This window comes from Sus scrofa, chromosome 15 (genome assembly GCF_054392235.1).
Source record: "Sus scrofa isolate SSC_HxYL_T2T_F1_AM1 chromosome 15, Sscrofa_HxYL_maternal_Yorkshire_Landrace_v2.0, whole genome shotgun sequence".
Classification (NCBI taxonomy): domain Eukaryota; kingdom Metazoa; phylum Chordata; class Mammalia; order Artiodactyla; family Suidae; genus Sus; species Sus scrofa.
Window position 1 is genome coordinate 86037522 of NC_139397.1, and position 18807 is coordinate 86056328.

At 33.9% G+C, this 18807-nt stretch overlaps 2 protein-coding genes across 41 annotated transcripts in view; both read right to left on the reverse strand.

Annotated features, from left to right (window-relative positions):
• TTC21B (tetratricopeptide repeat domain 21B) overlaps nucleotides 1-18807 on the reverse strand; it is an 875896-nt gene that overhangs the window by 142611 nt on the left and 714478 nt on the right. The gene's annotated exons all lie outside the window — the stretch shown is intronic.
• Nucleotides 1-18807, reverse strand: part of SCN3A (sodium voltage-gated channel alpha subunit 3) — a 106834-nt gene that overhangs the window by 61582 nt on the left and 26445 nt on the right. For 20 of the 40 annotated variants that reach the window (XM_084999317.1, XM_084999310.1, XM_084999304.1 and 17 more), the window contains 6 exons: nucleotides 12928-13046; nucleotides 11582-11671; nucleotides 4022-4150; nucleotides 3255-3346; nucleotides 2180-2452; nucleotides 1915-1978 (listed from right to left, as the gene is read on the reverse strand). In XM_084999317.1, the coding sequence (XP_084855443.1) occupies nucleotides 1915-1978; nucleotides 2180-2452; nucleotides 3255-3346; nucleotides 4022-4150; nucleotides 11582-11671; nucleotides 12928-13046 (767 nt within the window). Of the gene's footprint in view, nucleotides 1-1914; nucleotides 1979-2179; nucleotides 2453-3254; nucleotides 3347-3437; nucleotides 3530-4021; nucleotides 4151-11581; nucleotides 11672-12927; nucleotides 13047-18807 lie in introns of all 40 variants that reach the window. The other 20 variants (XM_084999316.1, XM_084999309.1, XM_084999303.1 and 17 more) reach the window with 1 other exon arrangement.

The window sequence follows — 18807 nt, forward strand, 5'->3', positions numbered from 1 at the left end:
ATGTAATATTTTTATTATTATTTTTATTATTATGTAATATTTCATTGTATGAGTATATAACAATTTGTTTATCTATTCACCTCTTTTTTTTTTTTTGTCTATTATGTCTTTTTAGCACTGCACCCATGGCATATGGAGGTTCCCAGGCTAGGGATTGAATGGGAGCTATAGCTGCCGGTCTACACCACAGTCACAGCAACTCGAGATCTGAGCTGCATCTGTGACCTACACCACTGTTCATGGCAATGCAGGATCCTTAACCCACTCAGTAAGGCCAGGGATTGCCCATGTCCTCATGGATGCTAGTCGGGTTTGTTAACCACTGAGCCACAACAGGAACTCCTATCTAGTCACCTCTTGAAGGACATCTTGATTGCTTCCAGTTTATTGTCATTATGAATACAGCTGCTATAAATAAATATTTGCATGAAGTTTTTGTGTGGATATATATTTTCAGATTAATTGGCTAAATATCTAGTAGGGCAGTTGCTGAATTGTATGGTAAGACTGTGTTTATTTTATCAAGAAACTGCCGAGTTATATTTGCTGTACTATTTTGCATTCCAGCTATCAATTAACGAAAATTCCTCTTGTTCTTCATCTTTAATAGAGATTGGTATTCTTAGTTTTTTTTAATTTTATTTTAGTCATCTGATAGGTATGCCATGTACCCATAATAGGTACTCAATAAAAGGAGGTGATTATTATGGTTTGATAGGGCTAAAGTAAAGCATGCATTAACCAGCCTAATTCAAAAATTTGTATAGGCTTTTACATTAACCATCATAATAAAAACAATAGCTAACATGCAGTAAATATTTATGATGGACCAGGTGCTTTATATATATTAAGTAATTAATCACCATAATAACCCCAAGGGAGAGACATTGCTTTCTTAATTTTAGAAATAAGTAAACTCAAATGCAGAGTGCTTTGGACACACTTTCAAGGTCAAAGAGGTTGTAAATGGTGGAGTTAGGATTTGATCCCACAATATATGAACTGTAGAACCTGTCCTCTTATTCACTATACTCTCCTAACAAAGTTTGGGAAAACTGTCAGGAAAAACATTACCCCAGAGTCCATCTCTGTGACTTGTGTATGGTTTCAGTAACTCTCTTATATCTTAATGACCACACCACTTTCCCACTTTCTGGGATGACTCAAAATATGTTCTAAGTTCTGGGGTCTAAGAGTCACTTACTGTTGATATCCTTTGGCTTCTAAAAAAAATCACCTCTTTACCCTGACTTAAAATTTATTTATGATACTCTTGGAAAAATATGTTAAGTATGAGAGACTATCAAGATGTCTAAGATATTACAACATCTCCTATTGTAGAATGTGACAAAAAAGAACTGTAAAATATGCAGACTCAGACTCAAAACATGCCTTTACCATACACCTACCACACGGCTCCCTTGCACACAGAGTTTCATGCTATTTCAAGAATACCTTAATCACTCAAAGCAGTTTCCCAACTGGGTTTGCACCCTAAAGACCATGTTACAGTCTGGATTTTTTTCCAGCCACAGCAGAATTCATCCCATCAGCACATCCTCACACTAATCAAAATGTACCCATCTTATTCTTCCTTCCCTATAATTCTTAAATAACTCTGATGAGTTTACACACAAGACAGGCTCTGGGCCGATAGACCATGGGCCTTCACACTTGAAGCAGTAATTTAAGCACATCTTAATTGTGGAATTCTAGTGAAAAGGTCTTCACCCAAAGGGATGATTTTAATGGCTGTGAGTTTAGAATCTATACCAATCCAAGAAGACACAGAAGGTACTTCCTAGGTAGGTAACAGAACTCTGTTATACACATGTAAAGCTACCTGTGTTTATTTTTTCCTATTTACTTTTTTTCTCAAAATGTTCTACATCTTAAAAAAAAGGTGTTCCTTACCCTGCATCTGAGCCATTTCCACAGAGTAAAGGGTCTTTTTGTCCATCCAAAACATAAAAGTGACCTGTTAATATAAAGAATAAACTATTTCGTATCAATCCTATTGATATTAGGAACAAATGAGAATTTTTCTATCTCAGTTATTTCCAAAATGGATACCAATAAAGTAATTTACAAATATGGCTTCAAGCCCACAGCCTCAAGTATTTATGGCTGAAAACTCATTCAGCAACATGAAGATTAATGATGGAGCAATATTTCTTACTGTCATCTTCAATGTAGTCCTTCCAGTTAAATGTGCTCATTGTTACATTAACAAATGTCCCGTTTGAATTCATTGTGCCATTAAAAAAGGAGGTGGTGTTGGTTTCAAAAGCAGAATCGCTTGGGGGCCATTGCAAGCATTTATTCCGCAGGTTGCCCATGAACAGCTGCAGACCAATTAGAGCAAACACACTCAGGCAGAATACAGTCAAGATCATGACATCAGAGAGCTTCTTCACAGACTGGATCAGGGCCCCCACAATGGTCTTTAAACCTGAGGAAAGAGAGAGAAGGATAAGTCAGCTGATGAAGAGTGACACAAGCCGCGATGTCTTCTTAACAGTCACACACATTCTTTTTCCTCACAAAACTGCTTGGCTGTTTAGACACCAAAGCTTTATGGACAGCCAGATGGTTTGGGAAATGGATGAAAAGCAGATTTTATTTATGAACAGTGTGCTTTCTGGAGGTTTGAAGTAAAAGTGTAAATATCTAGGCAGGAAGTATTTTTATGTGTGGTTTAATATGCTGAGACAAACATGTAAAGATAAACTTGCAATTATTTTTCACTTCAGATTTTGTGTTTCATGAGGCTGTTTCTTTCCAACCATTTTTAGATACTAGCCTCCAAGCAGCAATGATTTAGAGGAGAAAAGAATTTTAAAATAATAAAAAATTCCATGCCATGTACATGCTGTTCAATAATAATCTTTTCTCCTTTATAAGAAGAGATCCATTTTCAAAATAGAGCTGCAGTAAATGGTAAAATATAAATCAGTTAGTAAAGCTGTGGTTGCAAAGCTTTTTTTAGAATGTAAAAGGGAAAACATTATATCATAAATGCAAAAAAAAGTGGGTGAGAAAGAGCAAAACTAGTATTTTTGATAAACACCTCATGCAATTCTCTGTTAAACTCAAAGGCTGACTTTTTAAATAAGCATGTAATTTCATTTGGCATTCTTGAAGATGACAAACAAAAATAATTAGCAACAAGGCTAATGTTTTAAGTATAGGTTCAACCTCAGTATTATTAAAATGTATTGAAAATCAGCCTCCGTGTTTAACCTAGCTCTCACCTGGAATGACTGAAATTGTTTTCAATGCTCGGAGAACTCTGAATGTTCTCAATGCTGAAACATTGCCCAGGTCCACAAATTCTGTCACATATCTGTAATAGGGAGTTCACACACAAACACAATAACACAAAAGGAAAGTTGGATATGTAAGGGGCCTACCATCTTACTCCAGTTTCTTCTTACCTGGAATTACAGAAATAGTTTTAAGAGCTCTCAAGACTCTGAAAGTTCGAAGGGCTGAAACATTGCCTAGGCTTACAAATTCTGTTACATACCTGTAGAATTAAATCAGAGTTACTGATAGTTTTGGCAAAGTTTATACTAAATAAAGAATGAAAGGTGGGTTGGTTTGGCACACAGAGCCCCTTGGGTTTTATGGAATTGCTATAGATTTTAAGGTGCCATATGCTAAATGCTGCCTTTAAGGAATAAAATTTTGTTGCTTATTTCAGTGGAGTTATCACTAATACAACAAGTTTGTTTGCAAAAGCATACAAAGTACAGCTGGTATTAAATTGTAGTCAATGAATAACTTTATTTTGATGAGGTGGAAGACTATATGACACGAAAGTAATTCAATTTATTGCTTATTTACAACATATATTTACCTCGCAATATGTATTCTAATATGTAGCCTAAAACTGTATGAAGCATATGGTTAATTTGACTAACAAACAACTATACATTTAAAATATGTCACAGCTACCTGGTTTATACTGCAACTGTTTTCATTCCTTTGAGCTTAACATGTTTTCAAAAATACTCACGCCATCACAATGACACTGAAATCCAGCCAGTTCCATGGATCACGAAGGAATGTAAAATCATCTAAGCAAAACCCTCTTGCCAAGATTTTTATAAGTGACTCAAAGGTATAGATTCCAGTGAATGTGTACCTAGGAAAATCATCCAAACAAAAATTAATAATCTTGTTTGAACTGTTAAAATATATATTTCCAAACATAGCAGATTCTATCATTTTGTGGTTTTTCAGTTCTAAGATCTTGTTCCTATTTCCACTTACAAAAATTCTAGTAGTTTAATCTTATGAGCTTAAGTATGGTTAAACTGAAGAAATAATATCTTCCACAAAGAATCTGATCTTGTTTAGATATTTAGGTTTTAGAGTAATAGTTACTTGTGTTTTATAGATAATCATCAAGCTTGATACTCTAGAGCAACACTGTCTGATTGAAATATAATACAAACAACATACGTAGTTTTGAAATTGCTTGAACCAAGTAAAAAAGTAGGAAGGAATGAGAAAACAATTACCATATTGCATTTTATTTAAATATATTAAAATATTATCATTTCAACAATTAAGACTAGCCAAATTTCAAGTTTCAGTAGCTACATGTGGCTGTGTGTGTGTGTGTGTGTGTGTGTGTGTGTGTGTGTGTGTGTGTGTATCTCCACCAAAAAAACTTTCAATTCATTAGAGTATATGTGTATTTTAACACAATCATCAAAATTACCAAAATTCAGGGGTAACAAAATTCCTGACTTTAAACTTGCATCCATAAACTATCTCTATGCAATTGGGCCAAATCATTTAAACATGCTCAGATTCAAATTTCAGCCTCCAAAATGGTGAAAGACTTTTCCATTTGCTCTTTAGTAGTGCATTTATAGCTCTCTCTCCTTTCAGTGTCGACAATATAAGTTATTTTTGTTTCTTCCAAAAATAGGTGGGAGAGAGTACTTGTTTTTCAACATTGGATTCTTTATAAAAGTAAAATCTAAGTTTGTTCTTCATCAGTTCTTCACTCAAGCCACAAAGATTTAATTTACTTTCATTAAAACTAATTATATTTTCCAGTCTACTAGTATTTTATATGTGAAAAATGAGTTATTTTTCTATTTTTTTCTGTAGAAATTTCTCTCTTATGAGGTAACAAATCAGAGGAAAATGTATGAAGAATTTTTTTTAATTAAAGTATAGTTGATGTACAGTGTTTCTTCATGTTCTGTTGTACAGCAAAGTGACCCAATCGCACACATTTCCCTGTGCTGTACAGTAGGGCCCCAGTGCCCATCCATTCCAAATATAACAGTTTGCATCCAAAAAACCCCCAAATGCCTGTCCATCCCAATCCCTCCCTTCCCAACTAGCCACCCTGGGAGCCTCAAGTCTACTCTTCTTGGCCATGGTTTGTTTATGTTTTTTTTAGATAGGATCATCTGCTCCACATTTTAGGTTCCACAAATAAATGATATCATATGGTATTTGTCTTTTTCTTTCTGGCTTACTTAGTATGAGAATCTAGTCCCATCCACGTTGCTGCAAATGGCATTTTTTCTTTTTTTAAGGCTGAGTAATAGTCCATTGTGTATAGGTACCACATCTTCTTAATCCATTCATCTGTCTATAGGCATTTAGGTTGTTTCCAGGTCTTGACTCTTGTAAATAGCACTGTGATGAACATAGGGGTTCATGTATCTTTTTCAATGAGAGTTTTGTCTGGATTAGGTCCAGGAGTAGTATTGATGGATCATCATAAGAATGGGATTGCTGGGTCATATGATTGTTCTATAGTTAGTTTTCTGAGGTACCTCCATACCATTTTCCATAGTGATTGTACTAATTTACAGTCCCACCAGCAGTGAAGGAGGGTACCTTTTTCGCTCCACCCTCTCCAGCATTTGTTATTTGTTGACTTGTTAATGATGGCCATTCTGACAGGGGTGAGGTGGTACCTCATTGCAGTTTTGATTTTCATTTCTCTAATAATTAGTGATGTTGAGCATTTTTTCATATGCCTGTTGGCCATCCATATGTCTTCTTTGTAGAAATGTCTATTTAGGTCCCACCTATTTTTCAATTGGGTTGTTTGTTGTTGTTGTTGTTGAGTTGCATGAGTTGTTTGCATATTTTGGAGATTAAGCCCTTATCTGTTGCATTGTTTGCAAAGATTTTCTCCCATTTTCTGGGTTGTTTTTTCATTTTTTTAAATGGTTTCCTTTGATGTGCAAAAGCTTTTGAGTTTAACTAAGTCCCATTGGTTTATTTATGTCTTTATCATCACTGTTCTAAGAGGTGTATATCAAACGAGATGTTGCTGTGATTTATGTCAAAGAGCATTCTGCCTGTGTTTTCCTCTAGGAGTTTTATAGTATGTGTCCTTATATTTAGGTCTTTAAAAAACAACTCAAAACCTATAGAACACAACAAAGCAGTTCTGAGAAGAACATTTATAGCAATAACATCTTACCTCAAGGAAGAAGAAAAAGCTCAAATAAACAGCCTAAACTTACACTTAAAACAATTAGATATGGAAGGACAGACAAAGGCCAAAATTAGCAGAAGGAAAGAAGTCAAAAAGGTCAGAGCAGAAATAAATAAAATAGAGAAAAAGAAAACAATGGCAAAGATCAATGAAATCAAAATTTGGTCTTTGAAAAGATCAACAAAATTGATAAACCTTGAGTCAGATTAATCAAGAAAAAAAGGGAGAGGACTCTAATCAATAAAATTAGAAATAAAAAAAGAGAAATTACAACTGACTCCACAGAAATACAAAGGATCATAAGAGACTACTATAAGCAACTATATGCCAATAAAATGGACAACCTAGAAGAAATGGACAGATTCTTACAAAAGGCACAACCTACCAAGACTGAACCAGGAAGAAACTAAAAATATGAACAGACCAATCACAAGTACCAAAATTGAAAAGGATTAAAAACCCGCCATAAAACAAAACTCCAAGACATGATGGCTTCACAAGTAAATTCTATCAAACATTCAGAGAAGAGTTAACACCTATTCTTCTGAAACTCTTTCAAAAAATAGCAGAGGAAGGAACACTCCCAAGCTCATTCTATGAGGCCATCATCACCCTGATACCAAAACCAGACAAGTTTACCACAAAAAAAAGAAATTTACAGACAATGTCACTGATGAAATAGATGCAAAAATCCTCAACAAAATAGTAGCAATCCAAGTCCAAATATATATTAAAAGGATCATACACCATCTTCAAGTAGGATTTATCCCAGGGATGCAAAGATTCTTTAATATCTACAAATCTATCAATGTGATACACTACTTCAATGAACTGATGAATAAAAATCATATGATCATCTCAATAGATGCATAAAAGGCTTTTGACAAAATTAAATACCTGTTTCTGATAAAAACTCTCCAGAGAGTGGGCATAGAGGGAGCCTACCTCACCTACATTTTATTAAAAAACCATATAAGAAAAACCCACAGCTAAGGTCATTCTCAATGGTGAAAAATTGAAAACATTTCCACTAAGATAGGAACAAGACAAGGGTGTCCACTTTCACCACTATTATTCAACATAGTTTTGGAAGTCCTAGCCATAGCAATTGAAGAAAAAGAAAGAAAAAGATTCCAAATTGGAAAGGAATAAGTAAAACTATCGCCATTTGCAGATGACATGATACTATACACAGAAAACCTTTAAGATGTTACCAGAAAACTGTTAGAGCTCATCAACGAATTTGGCAAAGTTGCAGGCTACAAAATTAATACACAAATCAATTGCATTTCTATATACTAATAATGAAAGATCAGAAAGAAAAATCAGAGAAACCACCCCATTTACAATAACATCAAAAAGAATAAAATACCTAGGAATAAACCTACCTAAAGAGACAAAAGACCTATACTATGAAAACTATAAGATGTTGAAAGAAATCAAAGATGATACAAACAGATGGAAATATATGCCATGCTCTTGGATTGGAAGAATCAATATTGTCAAAATGTACTACCCAAGGCAATCTATAGATTCAGTGCAATTCCTATCAAATTACCAAGGACATTCATGACAAAACTAGAACAGAATTATTTTAAAATTTGTGTGGAAACACAAGAGACTCTGAAAAAAAAAGCAATATTGAAAAAAAAAAAAAAGAAAGAAAAAGAAAATGGAGGAATCAAGCTCCCTGAATTTAGACAATATTACAAAGCTACAGCCATCAAAACAATACGGTACTGGCACAAAAACAGAAATATAGATCGATGGAACAGGATAGGAAACCCAGAAATAAACCCAAGACCTGTGGTCAACTAATCTGTGACAATGGAGGCAATAACATACAGTGGAAGAAAGATAGTCTCTTCAATATATGGTGCTGGGAAAGCTGGAAAATTACATGTAAAAGCTAGATTAGTTACATCTAATACCATACACAGAAATCTTCATGTCTAATCTTCCTAAGAATATGCATCCTCCTTTTTAAAACAATTCAATTGATTTCATGAGGAATAAATATAATTGGCTATCTTTACTTATTAGAAGATAGTTGGCTTTACTAGGAAGAGATAATTTATAAAGCCACACTTATTTTACTTGTGTTTTAGTCTGGATCTTTGTCTATTTTACATAATCACCATGACATTTCTGTTTGAAAAGATACCTGGCATTACAAAAGGCCATAAGGACAGTTTTCATGTATGTTTTATCATATTAATGGTTAGTGCCCAATGGTCTATGCTTAGGCAATTCTAACTTATCTACACAGAAACCAGGAACAAGATGACAGTCCCTACTCCTATTCCTGGTTTTGGAAAAGTATGAAAATTTGTGGGGATATTTGGAGTATATGGTGAGTGTTGATAATTACTCAAGGAAGAGTGTCTCAGAGGTTCAAGACAGCTTTACACAGAACAGGTGTTCAGACGTATCTATTGAACTAGATTGAATAGGCAAGTGAGAATCAAGGGAACTTTGATATTTCTTGGCTTTGCATGCACTAGACTCTTAACCATATTGTTGATTCTGTCCCTGTTATAAGGGGATTTTTTTTTCCTCTTTAATTTTGATGTCTATAGAAGGGACTTGCCTTACATAATAGGACTCTTACTATATACATTGTGGTCCTCTGGCCTTCTGAGTATGCCACTTCTTTGTACAAGAACACTTTCTGCTATCAATGACTTCTATTTTCATGTGAGAACTGACTTCTCTTTTCACTGGATTCTGTTCTTAGGGAGTTTCCTATTTGTTTGTTTGGCATTTTTTTTCCCCTTTGGCTGTAACCACTAATATTTTACTTGTTTTTCTGCTGCCTTGCTTTTAAGTGACTAGAGATAATTGATTAGGAAACCCGTGCAAAGTTTTCCAACTAAACTGTGTTAAGTCAAAAACTTTAGTAAAGCTAAGACTTCATAATGGAGATAGTCATCTCTAGAAATGACTTTAAAAAGAGGAGCTTGCAGAATTTCCATCATAGCAGTTAGCAAACCTGACTGCTATCCATGAGGATGTGGGTTTGATCCCTGGCCTCGCTCAGTGGGTTAAGGATCTGGTGTTGCCATGAGCTGTGGTGTAGGTTGCCGACACGGCTCAGATCCTGCTTTGCTGTGGCTGTGGCGTAGGCCAGCAGCTGTAGCTCCTATTCAACACCTAGCCTGGGAACCTCCATATGCTGCAAATACAGACCTAAAAGGACAAAAAGATCAAAAAAAAAAAAAAAAAGAATTTGCATACCCAAATGATAATATTCAAGTGTCCACTTTAGGTGTCATTTAATAATGTTATAAAAATAAATTTATACACATTTAAATACATCAAAAAATTCTGCAGGGAAAAGTACATGCAGAATAGTTTTATATAAGTATATCCATTTATTAACCTCCAAATCATAAATGTTAACTGAGAATTCTGTTAAATGGCCTGCCTGAATATAAGAACTGACTCCTCTACTAAAATGATTTCTAGGGAGCATTTTCAATCAACTATCAAAAAAGCCTTTAATGTGTTAAATCACTGACAAGTAATGGCTTAGAACAATGCTGTAAATCCTCATAGAAGTCTATAAAAAACAAATAAAAGTGGCAGTATTTGTTATAATATCATCTCCTATTGGCCATTACTTTAAAAAATATAACAATAAGAACATAATAAAATTTTCTTTTCCACTGAAACAAATACCTGATCATTGTATTATACAATACATAAAGTTATACAGGCTTTTATAACCTAAACAACTTGTTTCACTAAAAGGCATGTTTCTTTGTCATGAATAGTCTTACACATTACTGATAAATTGAGAAGTAATGTTTTTATAATGCAGATATTGTATTAGAGCACAGTTTTCCCCAGCGTATTGATGTTCTGAAATAATCAGGGGCACCTTTTCCTTCACATTTACATAAAACATCCTTAACAATTAAAAACCTTACTGATGCAAAAAATTGACAGAAGTTCCTTCTTTAGTGCTAGTGGGGAAAATGTTTTATTTTGATGATATCATTCAAATATCCCCAGGGTCTCTGTTTCAAGGCAGCAAGGATAAGGCATAGGATCTGTGACTTCAGGGAGGTTGCTGGCTGAGATTTTAGGTACAAATGTCCATGGAGATTTAACTGGTCCAGTTTCTTTTTCTTGGTATTATTATTGTTTTTACTAGTGTACTAATTACAAGGCTTTATAAGTTTTGAATAATCTGTCCATATTCATGTTTTCCCCTTAAGCCCTGTTATATTTTGAAAACGGTTTTGCAAAGACATTTTATTTCTTTTACTGAACACATCTATGGTGCTTTAGCAAAAATGTTGTGTCCAAACAAAGTATCTAAATATAACTAAATATCAAAGTAACTTAAATACCTAAAGTTAAAAATGTAACATATAACCAAAATGCCTAATATAATAAAATAGAGCTGGAGTTCCTGTCACAGCTCAGCAGTAACAAACCCGGCTAGTATCCATGAGGATGCAGGTTCGATCCTTGGCCTCGCTGAGTGGGTTAAGGATCCGGCATTGCCATGAGCTGTGGTGTAGGTCACAGATGTGGCTTGGATCCCGTGTTGCTGTGGCTGTGGTGTAGACTGGCAGCTGCACCTTTGATTTGACCCCTAGCCTGGGAACTTACATATGCTGCAGGTGTAGCCCTAAAAAGACCAAAGTAATAATCATAATCGTAATCATAATGATAAGCTAAACACCTACATCTATTTTATCAGGCTATAACAGTAATATACTAGAATAAAATAATTTTATTTATGAAATCATTCAAATGATCATTGTATTTTATCTAAAATGCATAACCGTGATTGAGTCTTAACTCTTATGCTAAGTGTTTGCTTAGTTTACCAGCTAGTGTATACAATTAACAACTTTTCCTAAATAGATACTGTTATTTGTTGGAAGAAATACCTATTCTTAGGAGAAAAACTCCTTCAAAGAACTTCCCTTGTTTTCTTTCATTTTATGGAAATAACTTTTTCTCGGAAGTGTTTAGCCTAACTTCAAAAAGTGGAAACCGTTAAGTTAGACCATAACTATAAGGAGATTGCTAGAGAACTTAAGTGTGCATTTCTCATTCCAAGAAATCATTTCTACTTACTCTACATTCTTTGTCCAGTCTGGAGGGTTACTCAAAGTCATAAATACACAGTTGGTCAAAATAGTGCACATAATAAGCATGCTGAATAAAGTAGATTATAGTTAAGGAATAAATGCTAGTACAATATCATGGCCATTTATAAATGATCTAATACAAAAACAAAAGAAATCATCAATACAAATTACCTGTAAAATTAATCTTTCTTATTTGTTTTAAAGCAATGGCAAAAACAATAAGAAACTTAAAAGCTTGTCATATATTCTTGGTCTACTCTTTTTTATTTTACATAATTTCTTCACAAAACTGGATCCAGGAGAAAGAGATCTCTATTTGAAGCAAATGGAAATTTTGCATATATGGGGAACTTATTAGGCCATCTAGTTATCCTCCTGTAGCTAGTCCACACAATACCGAAGCAAATACTATTTTTAAACCTCCCTAAGAAATAGCTGTAGTAATTTCTCTTAGTATCTCAATCCATATTTCACTCTAAGTCTTTATTTTGACGTAAATGATTTATTTTAGAAAGTAAATACTTTCCAATTTCAAACCACAGAGTGGGAGAATTTGAATGTACCTCAAAAGGTTATCAGTCCTGTTTTCTGTATCTCCAGGTTAACCCTGTCTCTTTTGTTTCTTTCAGTTTTTAGGTTTAGCCTGTTTTGAATCTGTTTGTATAACATGTCCATTCTTGAATACTGCTTATGAAGATCACTTTTCTATTTTGTTGTCACTTCTTGAAAATTCTCTTGAAATCTATAAACCCATTATGTCATTTTAAATATACTTTTTGGCTATCATTGTAAGTAGTTTTAGGTTTGATTTTTAAATATATATTATTTACCAGATACATAGGCATATAGTAGTTTAATAAATATATCCTGAAGGAAAGAAAGAGGGAAGAAAAGAAGGAGAAGAGGGAAGAAGGGAGGGAGGAAGGCATGATGGACCCAGGTGATGAGGATACAAACCAATTATGGCACAAAAGTTTGAACATTTGGTAATACAGATAATAATACTAAACAAAAGAGAATATGGTTCTTTAGCAATGGTTATATATAGTCTAACTGAGGTTAATAAAAGTTTGAAGGAGATTTGCTGTTGTTTCTACTACACAGTGTGTTTCACTTATACATTCACTGTCATTGCTGCATTTTTACTTCTAGAATCATAATAGTCATTCTATAATAATCTCATTACAAATAGCAGAAAATCAAGGAGTACCACAGATTAAACAATGATATTACCATTATTCTCAAGGAAATTATATATTTTTCAAAGAATGAAATTTTCTATGAAATCAGCTACTAGAAACGGCACTTAGACAATTCCCATGAAAAGGATATGAATGTACCAAAATCTTAATAGCAATTTTCCTAACAGGGTTTAGCGGAGTTAAAATATACAAGGCTGAGGTGGCGCTGAATCGGAATATTGCCTTCCCTTTATTCAATACTATAAAAGTCTGAAAAAGAAAATGAGAAAAAATTACTAGTTTAGACATGTGGCTTATTTGAAGAACTTACACACATAAAAAACTTTTTACCTGATTTGTTTGAACTTGTTTGTTTAAACCAGTTTGTGTATCATAACTATAAACATGTTAGATGCTTCTCCCCTAAGTTAACATGTAGCTACAGATAAAGATATGATATACTATTATCTAATCTGTATCAACTTCAGAGTTGAGAGTTGAAGTTGAAGGTATCAACTTCATAGTAGAAACTGATGATCCTATGCAAAATTTTTACCATGTTGTAAGGTAACTTACGGATTGTAATTCTATTTAAAGCTTGCCATCTGTCTGCAGAAATTTTCAGATTATTCTGTGCATACTGCTATTAAAATAATCTTTTATAAATATTTCAATTACATCAAGTCTTTTAACTTCAAAGTTTATGAAGTCTTTGTATTTTCCCTATGGTAGTTGTCCTACTTTAAAATACCCCAACAGGCTGAATAACCTGGTTTCGCTGATTCTCTCAATCTGCTGGAAATACTGAGAAGGGACAGCTGCATTAAGAATTAGGCTGAAAAACCTCACTTCAAAGGGCATTCCATAGCTAAAATCTTATGACCTGAAACCTGTAATTATCACTTTACCATTTAAGCTAAATGATTACCTACTGGGTTCCCTAGGATCATCTTATTTTTTTCCCACCGAAGTGTCTGTGATCCAGCCAATTCAATTCACTTGTCAAATCCCACTTACTCTGTCAGCTTCTCCCCTTGATTCTGAAAATGAATGTCACAGAATTCTAGAGGAAGGAAGCACCTGAGAGGTCATGTAATGCAAACTTCCTCCTGTTTTTGGTCCATAAATGACTTGTCAGTAAGGTCCCGCTTAGAGTGACCCACTCTTACCGCAAAGGTTCTTAGTCCTATCTGCATGTTAAAATCTCCTAGTTTTTTTTTTTTTTATTGCCTATATATGGGATCCACAAGAGAGCAGTTTAATCAGTTTCTGGAGGATGGGCACAGACAACAGTATGCTAAAAAAATGTCGGGGGTCAGGTAATTCTAATATGCAGTCATGGTTGTAAATACCTACGCTCTGAGAATGTCCTCAGCTATCAAAATCATCTCCATCATGTCTTTCCAGATAAATCATACTGCCTTCTGATCACTTCCTAATTGTTTCCCTTTTCCAGTAAGTCTTAGTATATTAATATACACACACTGGCATGTTGCTTGTAATTACAACCAAGTAGCAATTTACATGTAGAGTTTATTCCACTGAAGTTGTTATAAATCACTGGGCTTAAAGAGCCTGTTAGTTACTTTTTCTCCACTTTTTTCACAGTACTTAATAGCGTGACTTTCAAATAAACACTCATTTTAATTAAATATAGGTTTACCTGTAAGATGCCATTTACCTTTAAGATACATCTATTCTGTATAACCATTTACTCAATATTTTTATTCTTTAACAAAAGTCTATATCCATATATTCATGTTCACTGGCAACATGTCCTATTTGAATAGGTATATTGTGAGTATAATATTTATATTTTATAAATATAAAATATTTATCTTGTAAGTATAAAGGGTAGAGAAAAGAGCTCTGCACATTGTCCTTTTTTATTCAAGACTATGACTTAACTATTACCTAACAAACTATTTTGCATGAACTGTGCTCTATAAATTTGAACAATTTTATGAAGAGGGCAAGTAAACTGTTCTTTATTAGCATTGAGATTATCCACAGGGACAGTGGACCATGGGAAGACTGCCCTTGAAGCACAAATGCATTAAAGGATTTTCTTGAATTCAGAGGATTAAATCATTTAATATTAAAGTTGGACAGTCTAGATCCATTTAGACATTCCATGATGGCAGAAACTTGTAAAATTAACAATAATTTAAAGTACATTTACTCATGCTTTTTTTTAATAGAAAATATCCCTGAAAAAGCCACTTGTAACATTGAGAGGATTTTATTTTGAAAAATACCCTAACAGAGTGAACAGAAATGAACTATCCCTCTAAACATGGAAGCTTCTGCTCTTCCTGCAAAATAAGCCTTTACAGTAATAATGGGATTAAAAATGACATGCCAAGGACATCTTCAGAGAATTCACTGGTTCTGGAATAGAGCAGCCTTTAAGAACACAATCTTAAAATCTTGAGTTCTCAGAAATGAGGAATATGGGAGTTCCCGTTGTGGCGCAGTGGAAACAAATCCAACTAATATCCATGAGGACATAGGTTTGCTCCCTGGTCTTGCTCAATGGGTTAAAGATCCAGTGTTGCCATGAGCTGTGGTGTAGGTCTCAGACTTGGCTCAGATCCCACATTGGCTGTGGCTGTGGTTGTGGCCGGCAGTTCTAGCTCCCATTTGATCCCTAGCCTGGAAACTTCCACATGCTGCAGGTGAGGCCCTAAAAAAAAAAAAGAAAAAAGAGAAAAGAAAGAGATGAGGAATAAATATTGATGTACTATATGATGAATAAATTACAAGAAAGGCATTTGAATTTTGGGGCTCTTATGTTATTGACAGATGTATCTAAACTGAAAATTATTTGAAAGAATGACAGATAATTAGGGGAGAGATAAATAGTGTCAATTCCAAAATCTATTTTCTAAGAAATGATATGTAATGATGTGACATTGCTACTAAGATGATGAATGTTATATCTGGAACTACACTAAACTGGTTATTTTCTACTCTGAAATGCTACTTGCTGCATTTTTCCAGGTAAATACACATTTTACATATTCACTAAAATTTTTATTACTTGAGGCAAGAGTAAGCTTTACATATCTGAGGAGAACCATATCCATCAGAGAATTCAAAATTATATGACCATCCTTTAACATTTTCTTTTATTATATTAATAGATACCATATATAGCTTTGCTTAGTGGTTAAGATCTCTAGCTCTAGAGCCTGACTGCCTGAGTTCAAATCCTAATTGCCACTTGTGACTTTGGGCAAGTTACTTAACCTCTTTAGGATTCACTTCCCCACCTATAAAATAAGGTTAACACAGTACCTGCCTTGCTGGTTATTTGAATATTAAATAAGTTATGCCAGTTGAAACACTCAAGTAGTACCTGACACAGTATGAGCATAGCAAGTGTTGTTATTATTATTACTGTCCCTATTCTTAAGTTTTACCTGATTAATTTGTGTACCATTAAAAGATACTTCGATGTTTCTCATTTGATTAAATTAGGTATGCAAAATGTGTTACTAATTAACAGAAGTGAAGATACATAATGCTTTAAAGTTTTAAAACACCTTTCAGCTGTATTATTTCATATAATTAACAAGCTCTAAACCATATTTTAAATTCCAGAACTTCTCCATGAGTTTTTTACATTAGCTCCTTCTATCCTAAAAATTGCAAACTACCCTTTTCTTCAGTAGCACCTCAGTCTTCATCCTTATAGACATTTCATAAAGGAAAGCAGTGTAGCCAACAGTAAACAGTCCTAGATATCTCTCAAGATGGGTCATGGCTATTATGGACAAATCAGGGTTCAAGTCTGGTTCTCAGACAGAGAGGCAGTAAAAATTCTGTTTCCTGGCAGCAAACTCACGTCAACCAAGCTTGAAAGCCTCACATAAAGTCAGAATGCGAATCTATTTATTATAACCAGATAGATCACTGTCCCATGGGATGAAATGATTGCAATAGCATAAATATAACATTCTTTCCTTTTAAGCAGATCAAGCTATGGACAGACAAATTATAAGATACATTTTGCTTAGGGATCCAAATAAATCTACTTAAGTAATACAGATGTTTGATGACATCTCCGTTAGGTAGCCCAGTGTAGCCCCTTAACAATGAAGTCACCTCAATTTGGGGAGGAAAATGCTTTCAGTTCTGTTTTAAAAGATTTGTCTCCCTGGGAAAATGCTAATGTTTTATTTCTATTATTCTCTTTTTCCCCCCTTAATTTTACCAATTCCCTTTCTTTTGGACACTTAAGGGTACTTTCTTTAAGTAGCAAATGCTTTTAATCATACTAGAGTATAAGTCATACCCCTGTCTCCTAAAGGCATCTCTGCAAACATATAGTTTGAAACAATAATTTTCAGAGGAGAATTTTCTTCTAGTTTCTTGGAGGATGTCTCATTGTCATCATGATGTGTAATAATACAGTAACTAAATTTCAAATTTTTCTTCATAAATTTTATAGTAAAGTACTAGAATAAATTACTTTTAGAAATATATGAATATATAGTATATGCCACCTTTCATGGAACTGGTTTCAAAGAAAAAGAAAGGACCTGTTTGTTTAAATTTGCTTTATAACTTTTAAATAAGGTATTTTAAGGGTCGCTACTCAAAGTATGGCCCATGTACCAGAAGCATGAGTCTCTCAAGGGCTTGTTAGAAATGCAGGATCTGTGACCTCACTTGAGATCTATAGAATCAAAATCTATATTTTATCTTCCAGGGATGCATATGCACATGTAGTTTGAGAAGCACTCTTTTAGAGGAACAGGACTAGTGCCGTGTCTGGATGGTTAATTATAAGTTCCTTTACCCACCATTGATCTTATAAATTGTCTGCTGCTTAAAGAATGTGATTTCTTTAGCCATTCCTTTTTAAAAGGCTATCTTCAACTAGTGAAAATGCTCAATATCTCCTCTGATCTAAAGCTGATAACTCGATGGTGATATTAATTTATCTTTGGTTTCTACATGGAACTATTTTAATGCTTGTGAATGTGAAATATAAATTGTGGCTACAAGATAGCAAAATACCAAAATACCAATTAGAAAGCACAGAATCTACCATCCATTTTAAAAAATGTTCTATAAAACAGTGCAGAGCTGATTTAACATCAAAAACTAGCTAATTCTGACAGAATTTTGTGGTTATTACAGCATTAGGAAGGCATAGTAATAACTGTGATTTAAATCATATATAGATGGAAAAACTTGAGGTTTTTTTTTTGCCTTCTGTTCTTGATAGTTTTTTTCTGAAGGTGGTGTTATAACATTATGTAGCTTTTCCAGAACCTAGTCTGTTACAAATTAAGGTTAAGACAAGCTCACAATCATATTCCAGGTTACGGTATCAAAAGAAAAAAAAAAGCATCTTTGGGTGAAAATGTTTCTCAGTGTATAGGAAGATATTAAGTAAAAGATTATTTATTAACCTCTAGAATACAAATCTATTGTGAAGAAATCTCAAGCCAAGTAAGAACTGAAAAAATACATATATGGGAATGTCTGTTGTGGCTCAGTGGTAATGAACCGGACTAGTATCCATAAAATGCAGGTTTGATCCCTGGCCTTGCTCAGTGAGTTAAGGATCCAGTGTGGCTGTGGCTGTGGCATGGGGTGGCAGTTATATCTCCAATTTAACCCCTTGACTGGGACTTTCCATGTGTTATGAGTGTGGCCCTAAAAAGCAAAAAAAAAAGTATGTGTCGCATAACTCTTCTTTCATATCGCTATTATTCTGTTGTCTACTATGTGCTTAAATATGTCAGCAATAATAGATATTTTGCTTTGTTGATGTCAATTTTAATTTTAAAAATATCAATTACTGTGAAATTGTAGACATTGTTCATCTCTTTATATCTCTTCATTGTAGCCAGATCTTGAATTCATTTCTCATAAATGTTTCTGCTTATTATATTGTGCTTTAAAAAAAAGTAAGTGGAAATATAAAGTATTATAAAAATGTTAACAGTAGAAAAATTATGGTGTGATACATATGAGCCCTAACAAAGTATTTATTAAAGTTAAAAGTTAAAGA